Source organism: Ranitomeya variabilis, chromosome 6 (assembly GCF_051348905.1).
Source record: "Ranitomeya variabilis isolate aRanVar5 chromosome 6, aRanVar5.hap1, whole genome shotgun sequence".
Lineage (NCBI taxonomy): Eukaryota > Metazoa > Chordata > Amphibia > Anura > Dendrobatidae > Ranitomeya > Ranitomeya variabilis.
The window spans coordinates 16,646,665-16,672,013 of NC_135237.1; the positions used below are offsets into that span (position 1 = coordinate 16,646,665).

Below are 25,349 nucleotides of genomic sequence, written 5' to 3' on the forward strand. Positions count from 1 at the left end.
TTCTCTCTCTCTCTGCAGTTACCTCCCGCCTCAGCGCTCCTGTAGTCCTGTCCAGATGTCCGCCTCCAGTGTCCTCTGCTCTTGGTTCTATATCCCTGGTTCCTGTACTACTGTGTCCACGTCCTCCCGCGGTTTTTTCCTATTTCTTGCCCCACTTACTATCTGAGCCACCCCTCTTGGTATCGGCCACTGTGGTCTAGTGACCTCTGGGCTTGCCCCTGACGGTTTCTGTATAGGGGTCGGTCTCCACTAGGTCAGCTCGCCCAGGGGTAGGTCTGTTCCATGGTCCAGAGTGTCCACTCTAGGTACTCGTCCCCAAGTGGCATCACATAGGCATTCCTTCCTGTGTGTTTGTTATTTTTTCCCCTTTTCTGTAGAGTAGGAGCTTCACTACTTATCATGAACATAAACTGTAGCACAGATTCATCTCATCTAAAAGTCTAGACCTTAGATCACAAATGAAACAGACATTTATAGGACATTTCATAGCTTTCCCAAATTCTTATGAAAAAAATATTCCCCACAAACTACATTGAACTACTGTACCCAATTTATTATATATTTTAGGAGTCGGTCCATTTTATACCATCTCCGACTCCACCAAAATGGCTCCGACTCCATCTCCACAGCCCTGGTTGAAACATTTTTCTAGATTCAGTTAGTTGTCCATAAAGTATCAGGTGCTTTCTGTGAAGTTTCAGTGGTATAGAAGACTCCAAAAAAGTATTTAAAAATGTGTCTGTATTCAATTAGTCATCTATAGAGCTTCAGGTGCTTTATGTCATATTTCGGTTGTATATAACACTCCAAAAAAAGCGTTAAACTTTTTTTCTGTATTCAATTACTCATCCATAGAGTATTACATCCTCTGGAGTACATTTTGGTGGTATGTAACCCTCAAAAAAAGTGTTTAAAAAATGTTATGGCATTATATTGCTTATCTATAGAGTATTACGTGCCCTGGAGTACATTTTGGTGGTATATAACCTTCAAAAAAGCATTAATAAATGTATCTGGATTCAATTACTCATCCATAGAGTATAACAGTATTATGTGCTTTCTGTTACATTTCGTTCGTATGTAACTAAAACTCTAAAAAAAAAAAATGTGTTCAAAATTTTTGGGGTACATATTACTCATCTATACAATATTTTGTGCTTTCTGTTATATTTCAGTGTATATGACACTTCAAAAAAAGCGTTACATTTTTTTTCTGTATTCAATTATTCATCCATAGAGTATTACCTCCTCTGGGGTACATTTGGCTGGTATATAACCATCCAAAAAAAGCATACATTTTTTTTTCTATAATATTGCTCATCTATAGAGCATTATATGCACTGGGGTACATTTCAGTGGTATATAACCCTTAAAAAAGGGTTCAAAATTTTTTTTCTGCATTTAATTACTCATCCATAGAGTATTATGCCCCTCTGAGGAATATTACAGTGGTATATAACACTCCAAAAAAAAAAGTTTACTATTTTTTTTCTGTATTATCTTTGTCATCCATAGAGTATTACATTCTCTGGGGTACATTTTGGTGGTATATAACCCTCCAAAAAAGCATTTACATTTTTTTCAGAATTCAATTACTCATCTATAGAGCATTACGTGCTCTAGGGCAGAGGTGTCAAACTGCATTCCTCGAGGGCCGCTAACAGGTCATGTTTTCAGGATTTCCTTGTATTGCACAGGTGATAATTTAATCACCTGCACAGAATGATTCCAGCACCTTGTGGAATGCTAAGGAAATCCTGAAAACATGACCTGTTGGCGGCTCTCGAGGAATGCAGTTTGACACCTCTGCTCTAAGGTATATTATGGTGGTATGTAAAACAAAAAAAAGCATTAAAAAATGTATTTGAATTCAATTACTCATCCACAGAGTATTACTTCCTTTCTGTTACATTACAGTGGTATATAACCCTCCAAAAGCGTTACATTTTTTTCAGTATTGCATTACTCATCCTTAGAGTATAATGTGCTCTGGGGTATATTTCGTTAGTATATAACCCTCCAAAAAAAGCATTGAAAATTTTGTCTAGATTCAATTAGTCATCCATACAATATTAGGTGTTTTCTCATAAATTTTGGTGGTATATAACCCTCCCCCAAATTTTTTTTAAATGTCAGTATTAAATTACTCATCCGTACGACCAGCAGTGCAGTTGGGGTCCATAGAAGAGTTTGGGACCCGTCATCACATCTCGTTTAACCAGCTTGTAGTAGAGACGGAACACTTGCCTTAAAGGCTGCAAGAGCTGACTGCTGGAGCCAAGGTCACGTTCCTCAAAATGGAGGGTAAACATCTCTGGTATGCGGTGGGTGTGCTCCGAGAAGGGGGCAGGATGAATCTTTCTTCAGAAATGAACGGGCCTGGGAGAAGCTCCTTGAGGCGTCTTGAGATAGGCCAACTACATCGGAGAGATTGTACTGTCCTTGGGGTTCCACACCTCCTATGCAGGAGCAGGTGATGGTGCAGGTGACAAAGGGGGCTGTCGCCCATTTCTACATGTCGGGGGCTCCGCCACTACTCAAAGCCAGGTCACTTACAGCCCAGGCAGTTGGGAATCGGGTTCCAGGAAGGAGGTGAAGGCTGTCCCCCCAGCCTCACGAGAAAGGAGAAGAAGCGGACACCTGAAGATGATTACTGTATCACCCTACTTATAATTTTTTCCAGTCTTTGCACTTTCTGCAAAGCATTTGAGTGTAGGAGTACATTAACTACACTTTCAAAATATTTACGTTCAAAACTTTTTTTCTTAATGCAATTAATTATCCATACAGTTTAATGTGCTTTGTGTAAAATTATGGTGAGTTAAAATTAAAAAAAAGTTTGGCCTGGTACAGTTCACAAGACACTTTTGTTCCAAAAATTGACGAATGTCATCCATACTGTAAAACTTGCTTTGCGTGAAATTTCGTTGGTTTGAAATAAAAATCTAAATTGGCCTGCTACAGGTATATAAATTTGGTCCACTCGGTGAACATTGTGGATGCCGGAGCTGAATCGCACCCTGGTAAGGCACATGTGCTACCGACGCCAAGGATTGCTAGCCTTACTTGTATCAGGGTTTCCTCCACTTCCTACCCCAGTTCCTGCACCCCCTCCTGCTCCTCCTCATCCTACATCTCCAATGTGCTATCTCAGAGCATGTCTTTTGCATTAGCAAAGCTCTGCTGAAGCAAATTTGCCTAGGAGACAAACCACACACCGTGGCATTTATTGAAAGGAATAACAGACCAGACAGATCTGTGGCTCTCCCCGCTGAACCTACAATCAGTCATGGTTGTGTGTGATAATGGGCATAACATGGTGGTGGCCGTGAAGCTTGGTAAGCGCACACACGTGCCATGCTTGGCCCACATGCTCAACTTGGTAGCTCAGCCGTTTCTGACAACCTAATTATATTTGCCGGAGTTTCTGGTCAAGATATGCCACCTCAGCGCCCAATTCCACAAGTCAGCTACTGCCGCCGCCGCTCTGGCAGTGCTGTAGTAGCACATGCAAGTGCTAGCTCACCGACTGGTGTGTGACATGACCATGTGCTGGAACTCCACACTGCACATGCTGGCAAGGCTTTGTGAGCAGCGAGGCCAGTTGTGGGATACCAGCTCCAACACGCCCGTCTGTATTCTGGTCAGCCTCCGCATTTAACAACTGAAGAGTGGGCATGGATATCTGACATTTGTGCAGTTCTCCAAGACTTTGAGGACTCCACAAAGGTGGCGAGCGGCGATGACGCCATCATCAGCGCAATGATCTAGCTTTTTGTGCCTACTTAAACAGTTGCTGCTGACAACTAAACATGAAGCTTTCAATGCGAACTAGGTAGAGATGGAAGACACGAGACAAAGAGATACAACCCATCCCTGCCTCATCTTATCTGCTCAGCGCAGATTGGGTAACAATGAGAAGCTGAAGGCTGAGGAAGAGAAACAGAGCTGGCTGGTGCAAAATAGGCTAGTACCCAGACAAACTTCATCCTGTTTCTCTTACGTGGATGGGCTGAGGACGTGGATGGGCTGAGGACGGGAATGAGGAGGAAGAAATAGAGGAGGAGATGGAGAGTAGTCATCATGGTGTAGACAGGGAAGTTTTGGCTGTAGGGACCTTGGCACATATGGCAGATTTTATGTACCGCTGCCTTTCCCTTGACCCTCTTGTCACATTCATCTTAGCCCCAAAAAATAGCACTGGCTGTTCATCCTGCTAGACCCACAGTACAAGCAGAACTTTGCATCTCTTCTTCCTGAGGCGGGGAGGTCTTGTAAAATGGTGCTATACCAGAATGCCATTGTGGAAAATATGTTGAAAAAATTCCCATCAGACAACGCTAGTGGCAGGGGGCAAGCCTCCTTGCCCAACCAAGGAGTAGAGGCTAGGGAGACACACAGCAGATGCAGCGGTACGCTGTGAAAGACCTGGGCCAATTTCATGACACCAGCCCGCGTCCAGGGCCTGATCACTAACTATTTTTGATAAGGAGGAAAACGTTTTTAAAGATGATCAAGCAATACATGGCCGACAAAACCAGAGTACTTTCTAATTCCGCTGTGACCTCAAGCTATTGGTTCTTAAAGCTGGACACCTGACATGAGCTGTCCCTCTATGCCTTGGAGGTGCTGTGCTGCCCTGCCACTAGCGTCTTGTCTGAGCGGGTTTTTAGTGCCACACATGGGGTCATAACAGACAGGTGCTTTCGCCTGTCAACAGAAAGTGCTGACAGGCTCACTCTGATAAAAATGAAAAAAGACTGTATAAGGCTAGGTTCACATTGCGTACCATGGCTTTGCGGACGGCTGCGTACTTCCTCCCTGAAGCTCCATCCACTTCTGCACTTTTTACGCTTAGGTCCGCGTACTTCTGCATGCGTCCTGCATACCTATTACATTGGGTACGCAGGACATGCAGATGTATGCGGATGCGTCGTTTTGATGAGCCTGCTGACTGCACGGGGATGCAACAAGTTGCGTTCCCGTGCGGTCGGCGGGCACGTCAAAACGACGCATCCGCACACATCCGTCTGTCCTAGGTACCCAATGTTATAGATAGGTACACAGGCCGCATGCAAAAGTAGGCGGACCTAAACTGTCCCCTAGCAATCGGCAGGCGCGTCAATACTACGCATCCACATATATCCGCATGTCCTGCATACCCAATGTTACAGATAGGACGCATGCAAAAGTAGGCGGACCTAAACGGAAGTGCGGAAGTGGGCGGAGCTTCAGGGAGGAAGTCGGCAGCCGTCCGCGAAGCCCCGGTACGCAAGTGTGAACCTAGCCTTAGACCTGACGTCTCCACACAACCAGAAGACAGCAGCAAAAGTGTTTTTAATGTTCAATATTTGAATGAGGCCCACCAGTTGTTTCCTTCTTGTGTCTATGGATGACACTTGTTATAATTTTTTCCTGGCTTTGCACTTTGTACAAAGCCTTTATGAGTGTAAAAATACTATAACTACACTTTCTTAATTTTTATATGAGGCACTTTAGTTGGTTTCTTCAAGGGTGTATGGATGACTGCTTGTAATTATTGTCAGGCTTTCCACTGTGTGCAGATCTTTTATGAGTAGGAGTACCAAAACTACATTTTGCTCACAATATTTGATGAGGCACTACAGTTGATGCCTTTAAGGGTATATGGATGACCCAGCTTGTACTTTTTGGCAGTATTTGTTCTTAGTGCATAGCCTTTATGAGTCTAGGAGTACCACTACATGACAAATTGAACAGAATGTGTATGAGGCCCACCTTTATTTCTAATACAGTGTGCATCTGTGTCCCTCTGATTCATTAATTTATGGCACTTCTTGCTTCATAAATTACACTGAAATTTTCATTTTTTTTTTAATAAAAAAAATTACATTTTGGTTTACTTTAATTATATACAGTACAGACCAAAAGTTTGGACACATCTTCTTATTTAAAGATGTTTCTGTATTTTCATGACTATGAAAATTGTACGTTCACACTGAAGGCATCAAAACTATGAATTAACACATGTGGAATTATATTCTTAACAAAAAAGTGTGAAACAACTGAAATTATGTCTTATATTCTAGGTTCTTCAAAGTAGCCACCTTTTGCTTTGATGACTGCTTTGCATACTCTTGGCATTCTCTTGATGAGCTTCAAGAGGTAGTCACCGGGAATGGTTTTCCCTTCACAGGTGTGCCCTGTCAGGTTTAATAAGTGGGATTTCTTGCCTTATAAATGGGGTTGGGACCATCAGTTGTGTTGTGCAGAAGTCTGGTGGATACACAGCTGATTGTCCTACTGAATAGACTGTTAACTGTTAAGACTCGAGGAGACTTTGTGCAGCAGGCTTTCATGGTAAAATAGCTACTAGGAAACCACTGCTAAGGACAGGCAACAAGCAGAAGAGACTTGTTTGGGCTAAAGAACACAAGGAATGGACATTAGACCAGTGGAAATCTGTGCTTTGGTCTGATAAGTCCAAATTGGAGATCTTTGGTTCCAACCACCGTGTCTTTGTGCGACGCAGAAAAGGTGAACGGATGGACTCTACATGCCTGGTTCCCACCGTGAAGCATGGAGGAGGAGGTGTGATGGTGTGGGGGTGCTTTGCTGGTGACACTGTTGGGGATTTATTCAAAATTGAAGGCATACTGAACCAGCATGGCTACCACACCATCTTGCAGCGGCATGCTATTCCATCCAGTTTGCGTTTAGTTGGACCATCATTTATTTTTCAACAGGACAATGACCCCAAACACACCTCCAGGAGAGTGATGGGGTGCTACGCTAGATGACCTGGCCTCCACAGTGACCAGACCTGAACCCAATCAAGTTGGTTTGGGGTGAGCTGGACTGCAGACTGAAGGCAAAAGGGTCAACAAGTGCTAAGCATCTGTGGGAACTCCTTCAAGATTGTTGGAAGACCATTCCTGGTGACTACCTCTTGAAGCTCATCAAGAGAATGCCAAGAGTGTACAAAGCAGTCATCGAAGCAAAAGGTGGCTACTTTGAAGAACCTAGAAAATAAGACATAATTTCAGTTGTTTCACACTTTTTTGTTAAGTATATAATTCCACATGTGTTAATTGATAGTTTTGATGCCTTCAGTGTGAATGTACAATGTTCATAGTCATGAAAATACAGAAAAATCTTTAAATGAGAAGGTGTGTCCAAACTTTTGGTCTGTACTGTATATATTTTAAATCCTTTTTAAATTTTGCATTATATATACTGCTCAAAACATAAAGGAAATATAGGGAACACTTAACAGAATCTAACTCCAAGTAAATCAAACTTCTGTGACATCAAACTGTCCACTTAGGAAGCAACACTGACTGACAATTAATTCCACATGCTGTTGTGCAAATGGAATAGGCAACAGATGGAAATTATTGGCAATTATCAAGACACACTCAATAAAGGAGAGGTTCTGCAGGTGGGGACCACAGACCACATCTCAGTTCCAATGCTTTCTGGCTGATATTTTGGTCACCTTTGAATGTTGGTTGTGCTTTCACACTCGTGGTACCATGAGACGGACTCGGCAACCCACACAAGTGGCTCAGGTAGTGCAACTCATCCAGGATGGCACATCAATACGAGCTGTGGCAAGGTTTCCTGTGTCTGTCAGCGTAGTGTCCAGAGGCTGGAGGCGCTATCAGGAGACAGGCCAATACACCAGGAGACGTGGAGGGGGCTGTAGGAGGGCAACAACCCAGCAGCAGGACCGCTACCTCAGCCTTCGAGCAAGGAGCACTGTCAGAGCCCTGCAAAATGACCTCCAGCAGGCCACAAATGTGCATGTGTCTGCACAAACGGTTACAAACCGACTCCATGAGGATGGCCTGAGTGCCCGACGTCCACAGATGGGGGTTGTGCTCACAGCCCAACACCATGCAGGACGCTTGGCATTTGCAACAGAACACCAGGATTGCCAAATTCGCCACCGGCGCCCTGTGCTCTTCACAGATGAAAGCAGGTTCACACTGAGCACATATGACAGACATGACAGAGTCTGGAGACGCCGTGGAGAGGGATCTGCTGCCTGCCACATCCTTCAGCATGACCGATTTGGCAGTGGGTCAGTATTGGTGTGGCGTGGCATTTCTTTGGAGGGCCACACAACCCTCCATGTGCTCTCCAGAGGTAGCCTGACTGCCATTAGGTAACGAGATGAGATCCTCAGACCCCTTGTGAGACCATATGCTGGTGCGGTTGGCCCTGGGTTCCTCCTAATGCAGGACAATGCCAGACCTCATGTGGCTGGAGTGTGTCAGCAGTTCCTGCAAGATGAAGGCATTGAAGCTATGGACTGGCCCGCCAGTTCCCCAGACCTGAATCCGATTGAGCACATCTGGGACATCATGTCTCGCTCCATCCACCAACATCACGTTGCACCACAGACTGTCCAGGAGTTGGCGGATACTTTAGTCCAGGTCTGGGAGGAGATCCCTCAGGAGACCATCTGCCGCCTCATCAGGAGCATGCCCAGGCATTGTATGGGGTCATACAGGCACGTGGAGGCCACACACACTACTGAGCATCAATTCCTTATTTTGAGGCATTTCCACTGAAGTTGGATCAGCCTGTAATTTGATTTTCCACTTTGATTTTGAGTGTCGTTACAAATCCAGGCCTCCATTGGTTAATGAATTTGATTTCCATCGATGATTTTTGTGTGATTTTGTTGTCAGCACATTGTACAGAACAAAGTATTCAATGAGAATATTTAATTCATTCAGATCTAGGATGTGTTATTTGAGTGTTCCCTTTATTTCTTTTGAGCAGTGTACAAGTCATTATACAAGAAAAAATGTTTATTAACATTTTTTTCCTGTAAACTCCAATTTCTTGTTGATGTTTTATTTTCTGTCCTTAAAGTGGCGTAAAAGAGTGACACCATTGTTCTCAGCAGCGGTCTGGAAGTCAGAGATGATTCCAGGGGTCTTCCTCATGCTGTTCTCCTTACATTCAGCACTTTTTCCATCCATTTCAACATTTTCACTGCCCCCCAGCCCTTTTTATAGGGTTTGCTGGAAAATGACATTGACTCCCATTATAGTCTTTACTCAAAACAAGCATTAGAAATTACTCGCTTTGAGTAACGAGCATCTGAGCATTTTAGTGCTCGCTCATTTCTAGAATATAACTATAATGTTGTTATAATGTAGAAATCATAAATTCATAAACCACATGTGCCGTTTTGAAGAATTTGGTGCAAAAAAGAAAAAGCAACGAATACCAGACTAAAAAAAAAAAAAAAAAAAGCAACTAATAAAAATGCAAATAATAACTGGACACTACGCTGACAGACACAGCAAACCTTCTTGCCACAGCTCGCATTGATGTGCCATCCTGGATGAGCTGAACTACCTGACCCACTTGTGTGGATTGTAGAATCATCTCATGGTATCACGAGTGTGAAAGCACAATCAACATTCAAAAGTGACCAAAACATCAGCCAGAAAGCATTGGTGCTGAGATGTGGTCTGTGGTCCCCACCTGCAGAACCACTCCTTTATTGAGTGTCTTGATAATTGCCAATAATTTCCATCTGTTGTCTATTCCATTTGCACAACAGCATGTGAAATTGATTGTCAATCAGTGTTGCTTCCTAAGTGGACAGTTTGACAAGTCTTCTTATAAGGCCGGGGTCACACTTGCAAGTGCAAAGCGAGAAACTCACACGAGCCTGTTGCATCAATACCTGACACTGCCGCTGAAACTTGGGACCGGAGTGTGCGGCTGCATGTATTTCTATGCAGCCGAACGCTCCGTTCTGAACTGCCGGCGGCAGTGCCGGGTATTGAGGCGAGAGACTCGCACGAAGTTCTCGCATTTCACTCGCAAGTGTGACCCCGGCCTAAAAAAGGACAGATTCCACACCCCGTGCATTGATTACCAGGATCTGAACAAGATTAAAGTGAAAGATCAGTAGATTTTGTCCTTGATTTCAGAACTCTTCCATTGGAACAGGACAGCCCATATTTTTAGAAGAGTTCTCTTCCGCAGAGCCTACTATTTAGGGTATGTTCCCACGGTCAGGAAGTGCAGCGGGTTGGACGCTGCGTACATCTGCAGAGTCCAACCCGCAGCGGCCAGATGTTACAGCATAGTGGACAGGATTTCAAGAAATCCCATGTCCACTATGCGTGCAGGGAAGCGTCCGGCTTCCCTGCAGAGACGGACATGCGGTGCGTCTTTCCAGACCGCAGCATGTCTATTAATCTTGTGGAGACGCTCAGTCTCCGCAGGATAAATTTCCCATACAATGTATTGGGCGCGGTGATTCTGCACGGTTCAATGAACGCCTGTGGAATCACATGGACATGTGCTGCTTCCAAAGCGCTGCCGGATGCTGACCGTAGGAACATACCCTATACTCACATCAAGAATGGTGATGAATGGAGAACGACATTCAACATCCGTGACCGTAGTCATGCCCCATGGCCTGAACAGCGCTTCAGCCTTGTTCACACGTCTTCCAAAATATTCCGATCCATTGTTATTATTTAAGTGGGCGACATTTAAATTATTTTAGAAAGAAATGGACTCGCATCGCCAGCACATTTATATACTACGGAATAATAATTTCAAATAATTTCAAAATTGCCTATTTGAGACTTAGGATTTGCCATTTCTTGGATACATAATTTTCTCTGGAGCATTGCAGACGGATCCTAAAAAGGCTTCAGTAATGGTGGACAGGCCGCAATCTGTGAGTCTCAAGGTCCCTCAAAGATTCCTACAAAGATTGAATTCACTAAAAAAAACTGCTGAGAAATCTAATGTCCTCACCGTTTTCGGTAGAGAGCCCCTTGCCTATAGACTTGTCCCAGATTTGGTGCCGACCCCTGCAAAGCATCTCCAGATAACAAAGGAAAAATATATGCCTCTTTCCACCTGTCAGAAAACAATAGTTTAGGACAAAGCTCACAGTGAGTGGTGCATTGTTATACAAAGACCCAATTCCTTTTAGGATCTCCATCAACATTGCTACCGGTAGGTAAATGAAGATCTCAGGCCATGTGCACACGTTCAGTATTTTTCGCGTTTTTTTCGTGTTTTTTCGCTATAAAAACGTGATAAAAACGCGAAAAAAACGCTATCATATGCCTCCCATTATTTTCAGTGTATTCCGCATTTTTTGTGCAAATGTAACCTTTTTTTCCGCGAAAAAATCGCATCGCGGAAAAAAAAGCAACATGTTCATTAAAATGCGGAATTGCAGGGGATTCCGCACACCTAGGAGTCCATTGATCTGCTTACTTCCCGCACGGGGCTGTGCACACCATGCGGGAAGTAAGCAGATTATGTGCAGTTGGTACCCAGGGTGGAGGAGAGGAGACTCTCCTCCACGGACTGGGCACCATATAATTGGTAAAAAAAAAAGAATTAAAATAAAAAATAGTGATATACTCACCTTCGATGTCTTCCCGCCTCTCAGCTGCATGCTGCCGCTTCGGTTTCTATAGCGGGTGTGCGGTGAAGGACCTGAGATGACGTCACGGTCTTGTGATTGGTCGAGACCGGTCATGTGACCGCTCACGTGACCGCTCACGTGACCACGACGTCATGGAAGGTCCTGAACCACACCGGCATTTATAGGAACGGACGCCTGCAGGTGAGTATAACCATTTTTTTATTTTTTTAATTATTTTTAAACATTCTATCTTTTACTATAGATGCTGCATAAGCAGCATCTATAGTAAAAAGATGGTCACACTTGTCAAACGCTATGTTTGACAAGTGTGACCAACCTGTCAGTCAGTTTTCCAAGCGATGCTACAGATCGCTTGGAAAACTTTAGCATTCTGCAAGCTAATTACGCTTGCAGAATGCTAAAAAAACGCGAAAAAAACGGAAAAAAACCGCCAAAAAAAAAATGCGGATTTCTTGCAGAAAATTTCCGGTTTTCTTCAGGAAATTTCTGCAAGAAATCCGGACGTGTGCACATACCCTAAAGGTACCGTTACACTAAACGACTTACCAACGATCACGACCAGCGATACGACCTGGCCGTGATCGTTGGTAAGTCGTTGTGTGGTCGCTGGGGAGCTGTCACACAGACAGCTCTCCAGCGACCAACGATCAGGGGAACGACTTCGGCATCGTTGAAACTGTCTTCAACGATGCCGAAGTCCCCCTGCAGCACCCGGGTAACCAGGGTAAACATCGGGTTACTAAGTGCAGGGCCGCGCTTAGTAACCCGATATTTACCCTGGTTACCATTGTAAAAGTTAAAACAAAACCACTACATACTCACATTCTGATGTCTGTCACGTCCCCCGGCGTCCACAGGGTTAAAACTGCTTTCGGAAGGAGCGCTGGTAATGCACGTGCTGCTGCCGAGAGCTTCCCTGAACTGACTGTGTCAGCGCCGGCCGTAAAGCAGAGCACAGCGGTGATGTCTCCGCTGTGCTCTGTTTTACAGCCGGCACTGACACAGTCAACCCTGTGGACGCCAGGGGACGTGACAGACATCAGAATGTGAGTATGTAGTGTTTTTTTTTTTAACTTTTACAATGGTAACCAGGGTAAATATCGGGTTACTAAGCGCGGCCCTGCAATTAGTAACCCGATATTTACCCTGGTTACAAGTGAACACATCGCTGGATCGGCGTCACACACGCCGATCCAGCGATGACAGCGGGTGATCAGCGACCAAAAAAAGGTCCTGATCATTCCCATCAACCAACGATCTCCCAGCAGGGGCCTGATCGTTGGTCGCTGTCACACATAACGAGATCGTTAGCGGGATCGTTGCTTACGTCACCAAAAGCGTGACGTTGCAACAATATCGTTATGTGTGACTCGGCCTTAAGCAGAATGTCCTGATTAGGCTGTGGCAGCTGTTGAGAAACCATAGGTCTAACTGCAAGAGTTTGAGGCAGGAGTGTCCATACAGTGGCATGTAAAAGTTTGTGCACCCCTGGTCAAAATTACTGTTATTGTGAACAGTTAAGCAAGTTGAAAATGAAATGATCTCTAATAGGCCTAAAGTGCATGATGACACATTAGGCCTATGGCGGCACACATCTCGGCCCAGGGAGTTTCCTGCCTGGTGCTGCACAGCCGTCAATATAGAAGAGCCGCGCAGCTCCAGGGCTCCCTCCGCTACAGATAACCGTGTTATTTTCTGCAGAGACGAGTCCTGGCTGGAAGTAGTGATGGCGGTCTGCACTGGATGAAGAAGAAAAGCGACAATGAATTACTTAAATTAGAGACGTCGCTGGTGAGTGAGTGTGTTACCTGTACACTTACACTATACACTGTATACTATATACAGAGCTCCTGTGTATTATGTCAGCAATAGTCACAGCATTACCTGTACACTATATGCAGAGCTACTGTGGTAATATGTGGTCTGGTCAAGGTGTGGCGGTATTTGTCTCTGTGTCTGGTATTATTGGTCACTATGTGGTGGTAATATGTGGTCTGGCCATGGTGTGACGGTATTTGTTCCTGTGTGTGGTATTATTCAGTCACTGTGGTGGTAATAAGTGATCTGCTCATGGTGTGAAGGTATTTGTCCCTTGTGTGTTATATTATTGATGATTTTAAATAATGTATATGGCAAATTCCCTTAAAGAAAAATAAAAAAATATATATACCTATTAGGTATTTAAAGAAATAAAAAAAATATAGTAAGTTAGAGTAGGGCCCAGGCAAAAGCATCTACCTTGTCGTGGTGGATTAAAGGATAATTTGTCCAAAACAGAAGCTGCTGGTTATGTATGTGATCTGGTGTTCGGTGGGAATTGTTACTGTGTGATTGGTGAGGACGTGGTGCAGAAGTGGAGCTTTTCTGAAACTGGGCGGTGGGACTGTGGAAGGTTTGAGGGGTCGAGACAGAGCTGGGGTGGAGCCTAGGCGGGGTCTCAAGGGGGCCCAAAAATGTTACCAGTACCCTGAAATTCCTGGTGACAACCCTGAAAACGGGTGACGCTGTATTATTAATACACTATTATGATATAACGGGTGACGCTGTATTATTAATACACTATTATGATATAACGGGTGACGCTGTATTATTAATACACTATTATGATATAACGGGTTACTGTGTATTATTATAACACTATTATATGTGTGACGCTGTATTATTATAACACTATTATGATATAACGGGTGACGCTGTATTATTATAACACTATTACAATATATCGGGTGACGCTGTATTATTATAACACTATTATATGTGTGACGCTGTATTATTATAACACTATTACGATATAACGGGTGACGCTGTATTATTATAACACTATTACGATATAACGGGTGACGCTGTATTATTATAACACTATTACGATATAACGGGTGACGCTGTATTATTATAACACTATTATATGTGTGACGCTGTATTATTATAACACTATTACAATATATCGGGTGACGCTGTATTATTATAACACTATTACGATATAATGGGTGACGCTGTATTATTATAACACTATTACAATATATCGGGTGACGCTGTATTATTATAACACTATTACAATATATCGGGTGACGCTGTATTATTATAACACTATTACGATATATCGGTGACGCTGTATTATTATAACACTATTACGATATAACGGTGACGCTGTATTATTATAACACTATTACAATATATCGGGTGACGCTGTATTATTATAACACTATTATATGTGTGACGCTGTATTATTATAACACTATTACGATATATCGGTGACGCTGTATTATTATAACACTATTACGATATAACGGGTGACGCTGTATTATTATAACACTATTACGATATATCGGTGACGCTGTATTATTATAACACTATTACGATATATCGGTGACGCTGTATTATTATAACACTATTACGATATAACGGGTGACGCTGTATTATTATAACACTATTACGATATAACGGGTGACGCTGTATTATTATAACACTATTATATGTGTGACGCTGTATTATTATAACACTATTATGATATATCGGGTGACGCTGTATTATTATAACACTATTATATGTGTGACGCTGTATTATTATAACACTATTATGATATATCGGGTGACGCTGTATTATTATAACACTATAAGTATGATATATCGGGTGACGCTGTATTATTATAACACTATTATGATATATCGGGTGACGCTGTATTATTATAACACTATTATATGTGTGACGCTGTATTATTATAACACTATTATGATATATCGGGTGACGCTGTATTATTATAACACTATAAGTATGATATATCGGGTGACGCTGTATTATTATAACACTATAAGTATGATATATCGGGTGACGCTGTATTATTATAACACTATTACGATATAACGGGTGACGCTGTATTATTATAACACTATTACGATATAACGGGTGACGCTGTATTATTATAACACTATTATATGTGTGACGCTGTCTTATTATAACACTATTATGATATATCGGGTGACGCTGTATTATTATAACACTATTATATGTGTGACGCTGTCTTATTATAACACTATTATGATATATCGGGTGACGCTGTATACAGCGTCACACATATAATAGTGTTATAATAATACAGGCTGTATTATTATAACACTATTATATGTGTGACGCTGTATTATTATAACACTATTATGATATATCGGGTGACGCTGTATTATTATAACACTATAAGTATGATATATCGGGTGACGCTGTATTATTATAACACTATTACGATATAATGGTCATTCCTGTATTATTATAACACTATTATGTTACACTGAGGGGCTCTTTTTTATTATTATTATTATTATTATTATTATGTGGGTATATTGGGTGACTGCTGTGCTGCTGTCGCCCTTGGTGCCTGTGATATGTCAGGACTCGGGCACTATCACGATTCTCCCTCAGGATCGCCGCCATCACCACGCCGCGCTGTTTCCTGTCAGTGCAGCCCCGGGCCGCCGCCTCAGTCTCCTCACACAGAAAGGCGGTGGGCGGGGCGTGCAGTGACGTCATGGCGCAGGATACGTGCAGTGTCGTCACCTCCGGGCTCTTTCTCTCGTCGCCGCTCTCTTTGGCGCTTCATCTTCTTCGCCGCGCGGTCGGAGGACGCCGCTCTCCGGGTGGGTGACCGGGACGGAGCGATTACCGCTCGCAAGTCGCTTTTCTCCGGCTCTAGCGCTGTAGTGGCGGCTATCGGGGCGGTATATCACCCTGTACAGGGCGCTCCGAGCCAGGGCACTGCGTCCGCCTACAGAAAGCGCGGCTGGGAAGGCCCAGGCGGGAGGCGGGGGAACGTGGTGAGCAGACGGAGAGCCGGGACGGCCGATGAGCGAGCGCGGGGAGGGATGAGAGGAGACCGGCGGGAGGCCGAGCGCACGGGAGGCGGGAACCGAGAGCTCAGCGCGCACACCGGGACCGCGCACAATGCCGGCAGCGTCCGCACCACACGGCCGGCACCGGTCACATCCGGGGGCCCACGAGTATGTGCAGGGAGAGGCCAGCAGAATAGTGAGTGCAGCTGTGGAGGAAAACACACCATCAGTAATGTATGTACACAGTGACTGCACCAGCAGAATAGTGAGTGCAGCTCTGGAGTATAATACAGGATGTAACTCAGGATCAGTAATGTATGTACACAGTGACTGCACCAGCAGAATAGGGAGTGCAGCTCTGGGGTATAATACAGGATGTAACTCAGGATCAGTAATGTAATGTATGTACACAGTGACTGCACCAGCAGAATAGTGAGTGCAGCTCTGGAGGATAATACAGGAGGTAACTCAGGATCAGTAATGTAATGTATGTACACAGTGACTGCACCAGCAGAATAGTGAGTGCAGCTCTGGAGTATAATACAGGATGTAACTCAGGATCAGTAATGTAATGTATGTACACAGTGACTGCACCAGCAGAATAGTGAGTGCAGCTCTGGAGGATAATACAGGAGGTAACTCAGGATCAGTAATGTAATGTATGTACACAGTGACTGCACCAGCAGAATAGTGAGTGCAGCTCTGGGGTATAATACAGGATGTAACTCAGGATCAGTAATGTAATGTATGTACACAGTGACTGCACCAGCAGAATAGTGAGTGCAGCTCTGGGGTATAATACAGGAGGTAACTCAGGATCAGTAATGTAATGTATGTACACAGTGACTGCACCAGCAGAATAGTGAGTGCAGCTCTGGGGTATAATACAGGATGTAACTCAGGATCATTAATGTAATGTACGTACACAGTGACTGCACCAGCAGAATAGTGAGTGCAGCTCTGGGGTATAATACAGGATGTAACTCAGGATCAGTAATGTAATGTATGTACACAGTGACTGCACCAGCAGAATAGTGAGTGCAGCTCTGGAGTATAATACAGGATGTAACTCAGGATCAGTAATGTAATGTATGTACACAGTGACTGCACCAGCAGAATAGTGAGTGCAGCTCTGGAGTATAATACAGGATGTAACTCAGGATCAGTAATGTATGTACACAGTGACTGCACCAGCAGAATAGTGAGTGCAGCTCTGGAGTATAATACAGGATGTAACTCAGGATCAGTAATGTAATGTATGTACACAGTGACTGCACCAGCAGAATAGTGAGCGCAGCTCTGGAGTATAATACAGGATGTAACTCAGGATCAGTAATGTATGTACACAGTGACTGCACCAGCAGAATAGTGAGTGCAGCTCTGGGGTATAATACTGGATGTAACTCAGGATCAGTAATGTAATGTATGTACACAGTGACTGCACCAGCAGAATAGTGAGTGCAGCTCTGAAGTATAATACAGGATGTAACTCAGGATCAGTAATGTATGTACACAGTGACTGCATCAGCAGAATAGTGAGCGCAGCTCTGGAGTATAATACAGGATGTAACTCAGGATCAGTAATGTAATGTATGTACACAGTGACTGCACCAGCAGAATAGTGAGTGCAACTCTGGAGTATAATACAGGAGGTAACTCAGGATCAGTAATGTATGTACACAGTGACTGCACCAGCAGAATAGTGAGTGCAGCTCTGGAGTATAATACAGGAGGTAACTCAGGATCAGTAATGTATGTACACAGTGACTGCACCAGCAGAATAGTGAGTGCAGCTCTGGAGTATAATACAGGATGTAACTCAGGATCAGTAATGTAATGTATGTACACAGTGACTGCACCAGCAGAATAGTGAGTGCAGCTCTGGAGTATAATACAGGAGGTAACTCAGGATCAGTAATGTATGTACACATTGACTGCACCAGCAGAATAGTGAGTGCAGCTCTGGAGTATAATACAGGATGTAACTCAGGATCAGTAGTGTAATGTATGTACACAGTGACTGCACCAGCAGAAGGGTGAGTGCAGCTCTGGGATATAATACAGTATGTAACTCAGGATCAGTAATGTAATAGAACAAATAGAAGAAAAAATCCAGCTTCCAAAAATATCAAAATTTATTGAAGATAAAATCCAAGATCCAAAAACATGGTTCACAGGAGAAGAAATGTTTTTGGATCTTGGATTTTATCTTCAATAAATTTTGATATTTTTGGAAGCTGGATTTTTTCTTCTATTTGTTCTATTACCTTACGTGAAGACTGCACGTTATCCGGGCTTCCCCACAACAAATGCCTAGTAGGTGAGCTGGTTTTGTCACATTTTTTTTTTTCTTCAGTAATGTAATGTATGTACACAGTGACTGCACCAGCAGAATAGTGAGTGCAGCTCTGGAGTATAATACAGGAGGTAACTCGGGATCTGTAATGTATGTACACAGTGACTGCACCAGCAGAATAGTGAGTGCAGCTCTGGGGTATAATAATACAGGATGTAACTCAGGATCAGTAATGTATGTACACAGTGACTGCACCAGCAGAATACTGAGCACAGCTCTGGAGTATAATACAGGATGTAACTCAGGATCAGTAATGTATGTACACAGTGACTGCACCAGCAGAATAGTGAGTGCAGCTCTGGAGTATAATACAGGAGGTAACTCAGGATCAGTAATGTATGTACACAGTGACTGCACCAGCAGAATAGTGAGTGCAGCTCTGGGGTATAATACAGGATGTATCTCAGGATCAGTAATGTATGTACACAGTGACTGCACCAGCAGAATAGTGAGTGCAGCTCTGGGGTATAATACAGGAGGTAACTCGGGATCAGTAATGTATGTACACAGTGACTGCACCAGCAGAATAGTGATCTCAGCTCTGGAGTAATGAATTCATGTATTTTGGATATTTGCATGCCATTAATACTACTCAATTCTGTACTGGTGGTTTACAGCTTTACAAGATATAAGATGTAGCAGTTATCCATGATTACTGGAACTTTCCAACAATTGCCGTATTAGGCTACTTTCACGCTAGCGTTGTGCACTGCACGTCGCTATGCGTCGTTTTTTTAGAAAAACCGCATCCTGCAAAAGTGCTTGCAGGATGCTTTTTTTCACCATTGACTTGCATTAGCGACGCATTGCCACACGTCGCAACAGTCGTGCGACGGTTGCTTCGGACCGTCGCCACCTAATAACGTTGCTTGTAACGTTTTTTGGTGCGTCGTTCCCGTCTTTTCCGACAGCGCGTGCGCGGCCGGAACTCCTCCTCCGCCTCCCCGCACCTCACAATGGGGCAGCGGATGCGTTGAAAAACAGCATCCGCTGCCCCCGTTGTGCGGCGCATTCACTGCTAGTGTCGGTACATCGCAACGACGCAATTCGTAGTGCGTCGTCTGACGCTATTGTGAAAGTAGCCTTAATAGAAGTCTGTGCCGTTGTTTAATGTCAGTCTCCTTTATTTCCGCAGGTTGCCTCCCGTTCGGAGCTGTGATCCCTGTTGATCATTACTGAGGTTTTTTTCTCCACTTCTCCTGGTGAGTTCCTTACTCTGTGCTGTAGTTTATATGTGGAGCTGTATAAATGCCGTTTGGTTTTTAGTGAAGTGGAGATAATCTTGTGGATCCTCAGAGCAGTCGCCAACTTAACCTGATTTATCATCTTCTCTTTATTTCAGCTGTTCTTATAGAAGTGGCCGCGAGGACGCAAGTCTGAATTCCCAGGAAAATGGACGACAGTCCCACTCATGTAGAAACTATTGACGTCTACATTGAGCCGGACCCAGAAGAGGAGGAGGAGACGAGAAGGCCGGTGAAGAGATCACGTAGGGACGAAGACTTTGTGCCCCTAGATGACGAACTGGATGACGACAACATTCATGATGACGATGAAGATAGCGACTACTCTCCCCCAACCCACGGGAGGAACCTGAGAAGACGGAGACAGTATTACTGCTCTGAGTGTGAGAAGTGCTTCAAGCACAGCGCCTCTCTGGAAGCTCACCGCAAGATTCACAAAGCCGAGAAGAACAACGCCTGCGATGTCTGCAACGCTCGATTCCTCTCCAAGTCCGACCTGATGGTTCATCGCCAGAGCCACCAGCAACCTATGGTGATTACTCCCATTAATTCCATCAATCCCATCAATACGATCAATACTATCAATACTATCAATCGTATTGAAGTTCCAGTGACCAACACTATCATCATCCGAACCGTGACCGAAAACGATATCTCAAGTGGCAGCAACAGCCCTCTCCTGCTGTCGGATGATAAGCCTCATCAGTGCAACTACTGCGAGAAGAGGTTTCGAGATAAGTCCATTCTGGAGGCCCATCAAAGGATCCATACTGGGAAACTGGCCTACCCATGTCCATTGTGCGATGAGAGCTTCTCCAAACCGGCTCTGCTGGCGGCTCATAGCAACATCCATCGCGAAGGAAAACCCTTCCATTGTGACCAGTGCGAAAAGAAGTTCAACGACCAGTCTCTTCTTGTCGCCCACAAGAGAACCCACACCGGGGAAAAGCCTCAGAAGTGCAACCATTGCAACAAATGGTTCCCGAACCGTAGCAGCCTGGAAGCGCATGGCGAGTGCCACCTGAAACCCAAACCCTACCAGTGCCGGCACTGCGAGAAGAGCTTCAATGACAAGTCCCTGCTCATCACCCACGAGGGAGTGCACACAGACACTAAGCCTTTCAAGTGCACTCAATGCAGCGAGAGCTTCTTCCTGAAAACCCAGCTGGTCGCCCACCAGGCCACTCACGCCCCTGACAAACCCTTCCCATGCAACCAGTGCGAGAGGAGCTTCAACAAGGAGGAGACGTTGCAGGCTCACATCCGGGTGCACAACATGCAGAATGCTGAGAAGCCAAAATCCTTTAATTAATTGCTTTTACACTCAGATTTTAATTTTCAAGCCAACCCCCATCATTCTTCCAGCGAGCCGTCCGATGCCTTGTTCATTGGTAATGTTATCTACTTGTCCACCATGTAATCGATAAGCGAGAGGGCAAGGAACTTTCCTATAGTTAATCCATATACGCGCTCACTGGACGGGACGTCAGCCGGAGGAACTGGTGACACTCCGGGGGTTTTGGATGGAGAGAGTTGCATGCCAACCGGTCAACATACTAGACCTCTCCAGTTGTAGATAATAGTACTCAATTTTTTTTTTTATTTTTTATTTTTTTCTTGGATGGGGGGAGGGTGGGAGTTACTTTTTTGGAGCCAGTCACAATGCAAGGATATGAAATTTAGGGGACTGGTAAAGAAAAGCTGGACATTTATGAAGTGCTTCTGAGATGGAGACGCATGAGGTGAACGAGCAGCTTGATGGCTGATTTTCTCATTGACTTTAATCTTTGTGCATTTTGCTCTGCGGCTTCATCGATCACTACGTTCCGCAGCGGAGCTCGTCGCCTTGGTTCTCCTTTACTGGAGGTTTATGCTAGTAGCAGTTAGTGAGGATCTATTTACATAGTAATTCGGGGGCAGAAGAGGAAGAGAAAAAATAAGATTTCATTTCAGTCCGTACGACTCAAGGAGAATTGTTTGTTCAGCTTGTTCTATAGTTTCCACTTGATCTGAATTCTGTGCATTTCCAGTGATCTGGAGCCAACGCTGGGTGTGTGTCATGGGCTCTTCAATAAAGTTGCTTTAGTTGTTTTTCTACATCGTCTCTGGTCTTATTTTTTTATATATGTATATTCCACAACACTTTGTAATTCAGGGGATGCAAGTAGAAGAAAAATCAGATGAGTGAGAGTCCTGTTCACAAGAGCTGACAATCCAGGAGGAAAGAGGTGATAAGAGAAATAACCCTGCAACATGTGAAGGAGGCGAAGGGCCACAAGATGATCCTCTACACCTTGACTTTCCCGACGTTGGCCATCCTAGTATTTCTTCCCAATATGTCGTTTTCTGGTGGGGCCAGGCTATGCCTGACCATTAGTGATGAGTGAACGTGCTAGGACATCTTATCAGAGCTCGTATATTATGTTCTAGTTCCCGCGGCTGCATGACTTGTGGTTGTCAGACACCTGAGCACGGGACCCCCTAACAAATAGGCAATCCCTGCATGTGTTGAGGCTGTGTGACGGCAACGAATCATGCAGGGACCCGAACATAACACCCGAGCTCGCTCATCACTGCTGACCTTATATTTTATTTCGGCATTGTACATTTACATCAGGTTGTCCTGGTAGCCTTCACTTTAATAGCATGCTGGGGTTTGTAGTTCCCTGCTGTAGCGTTATAGTAGCTATGTGTACAGCTGGCCTTACACTTAACATAGTTTCATGTTCTCGCCGACACCACTACTTCCACTTATCACTGAGTTCAGAATGGGGAGAGTGGAGTTTTTCAGACACTGAATGACTTTTCTCTCGGAAGAACTAAAGATCAGTCATATCAATGTTCTGCTGCCCCATCCTCTGACACCAGCCTCTGTCAGGACTTTCCTATACACATTGGAGAAATGGTCAATACATGATTATGTGACCGATGGGAGCCGCACGGTCTTGATCGGTGAAGAGCGCTGCTACAACGGAGCAGAGAGCCCAAAAGTGAACCTGCACTCCGTCGTCTATATTAATGATACTTGTATAGCGCCATTAATCCCACATCATCATCACTGTTCCCAATGGGGCTCACAATCTGCATTCCTTATCAGTATGTCCTTGGGAGTGTGGGAGGAAACACGGAGAACATCGCTGCAGTGCTAACCACTGAGCCACCGTGCTTCCCCTATTGTTTATCGCTTGATGTCTCCGGCCGTTCCACAAACTGCGAGCGCTGCCAACACTTATTCTAATGAGGCACATTAGCGTTTTGAGCTCTCAATCACGGGGTCCTATCTAACCCCCTCACTTTACATTTGGGTTATTGTGCACATACTTTTTCATTTCCAAAGATCAAACTCTGTTCACTTATTAAGCGCCAAGTAGTTTAAGTTTTTCCACATTAATGAGGCTCGGTGACAACTATTATTATACTAGATGGTGGCCTGATTCTAGATTCGGGTATTCTAGAATATGTATGTATGTATGTATGTTGTGCTTCGCACAGCCACTTAGTATATAGCAGCCACATAGTATATAACACACAGCCACGTAACACGGACGGCCACGTAGTATATAACACAGGCACGTAGTATATAGCAGCCACATAGTATATAACACAGACAGCCACGTAGTATATAACAGACAGCCACGTAGTATATAACAGCCATGTAGTATATAGCAGCCACATAGTATATAACACAGACAGCCACGTAGTATATAACAGCCACGTAGTATATAAGGCTACGTTCACATTTGCGTTGTGCCACAACGCAAACAAAAACGCATGCACAACGCTGCGTTTTGCGCCGCATGCGTCCTTTTTTTCATTGATTTTGGACGCAGCAAAAATGCAACTTGCTGCGTCCTCTGCGCCCGGACGCGGGCGCCGCAGGGACGCATGCGGCGCAAAACGCAAGTGCGACGCATGTCCATGCGCCCCCATGTTAAATATAGGGGCGCATGACGCATGCAGCGACGCAGCGGCGCTGACCGCAAATGTGAACGTAGCCTAACACAGGCACGTAGTATATAGCAGCCACATAGTATATAACAGACAGCCATGTAACACAGACAGCCACGTAGTATATAGCAGCCACATAGTATATAACAGCCACGTAGTATATAACAGCCACTTAGTATATAACACAGGCACGTAGTATATAGCAGCCACATAGTATATAACAGACAGCCACGTAGTATATAACAGACAGCCACGTAGTATATAACACAGCCACGTAGTATATAACAGACAGTCACGTAGTATATAGCAGCCACGTAGTATATAACAGACAGCCACATAGTATATAGCAGCCACGTAGTATATAACAGCCACGTAACAGACAGTCACGTAGTATATAGCACAGCCACATAGTATATAACAGCCACGTAGTATATAGCACAGCCCATGTAATATATAGCAGCCACGCGGTATATAACAGCCCACACAGTATATAGCACAGCCCACGTAATATATAGCAGCCACGCTGTATATAACAGCCCATTCAGTATATAACACAGCCCACGTAACAGACAGGCATGTCGTTTATAGCAGCCACATAGTATATAGCACAGCCCACGCAGTATATAGCAGTGTGGGCACCATATCCCTGTTAAAAATAAAATAAAGAATAGTTATATACTCGCCCTCTGGCGATCCGCGCGATGCTGCCGCCGCCGCCAGCTTCCGTTCCCAGTGATGCTTTGCAAAATTACCCAGATGACTTAGCGGTCTCGACGCTAAGTCATCTGGGTAATTTTGCAATGCATCACTGCGAACGGAAGCTGACGGCAGTATCGCGCGCATCGGTGGATGGCGGAAGGTGAGAATAGCACAATTTAAAAAAAAAAAAATATTATTTTAAACATCTTTTTACTAGTGATGCTGCATAGCCAGCATCAATAGTAAAAAGTTGGTCCGGGATGGGGCGCTACACTGGCACTGACTGGAGGGGAGTTAGGGAGGGGCCAATTTGCGGCTGGACTAAGCCTGTCGCTGATTGGTCGCGGCCAATCAGCGACGCGGGATTTCCGTTACAAACAGACGGAAGTACCCCTTAGACGATTATATAGATAAAGTAGATCTTTGGGTTGTAGCTTAATCCTCTGAATCCCTTTCTTCTAGATCAAGTCACGAAAAATACTGTCAATTATATAGAAGATCCTCCGAGCAGTTGGCCTGGGGCATTATACCCAGTATACGGACCGTGTGGCACAATACTGCAGACGTCGGGAGTTTACTCCTTGCATTGGATTTTGTTGGAATCGGAGCACAACTGAGAGTAGATTTCCCTTTTCATAGTTGGTTAATCCTTCACTAATTTTAATTCCCAAATACATAAATGGCGTCACTAGTTTTAGGTGACCTGAGAGTTGCGTGTATGCCGGCGGCTTCGGGCCGATGGTCATAGAAGACATCCCAATGAATTGTAAGACCTGAAAGATTCCAAGGTGACTTATTATGGAGAAATAGTAACAGATCGTCCACTAAAAGAGCGACTTTGTCAATCAAAGAACCAT

The 25,349-nt window shown here is 44.3% G+C and overlaps 1 protein-coding gene across 2 annotated transcripts; it reads left to right on the forward strand.

Annotated features, from left to right (window-relative positions):
* Positions 1 to 15,848: 15,848 nt before the first annotated feature.
* Positions 15,849 to 21,942, forward strand: LOC143781368 (uncharacterized). Of its 2 annotated transcripts, none has more exons than XM_077267939.1 (3): positions 15,849 to 16,053; positions 19,737 to 19,803; positions 19,944 to 21,942. In XM_077267939.1, exon 3 carries the CDS (start codon positions 19,994 to 19,996, stop codon positions 21,155 to 21,157), a length of 1,164 nt encoding a protein of 387 aa, XP_077124054.1. In that variant the 5' UTR covers positions 15,849 to 16,053; positions 19,737 to 19,803; positions 19,944 to 19,993; the 3' UTR covers positions 21,158 to 21,942. The 2 variants fall into 2 exon arrangements, with proteins under 2 accessions (XP_077124054.1, XP_077124055.1); XM_077267940.1 differs by having other exon boundaries at positions 16,042 to 16,230.
* The last annotated feature ends 3,407 nt before the right edge of the window (positions 21,943 to 25,349 follow it).

Excerpts from the sequence above, each read along its gene's own strand:
- LOC143781368 (XM_077267939.1), top strand. The coding sequence starts at position 19,994 with ATGGACGACAGTCCCACTCATGTAGAAACTATTGACGTCTACATTGAG.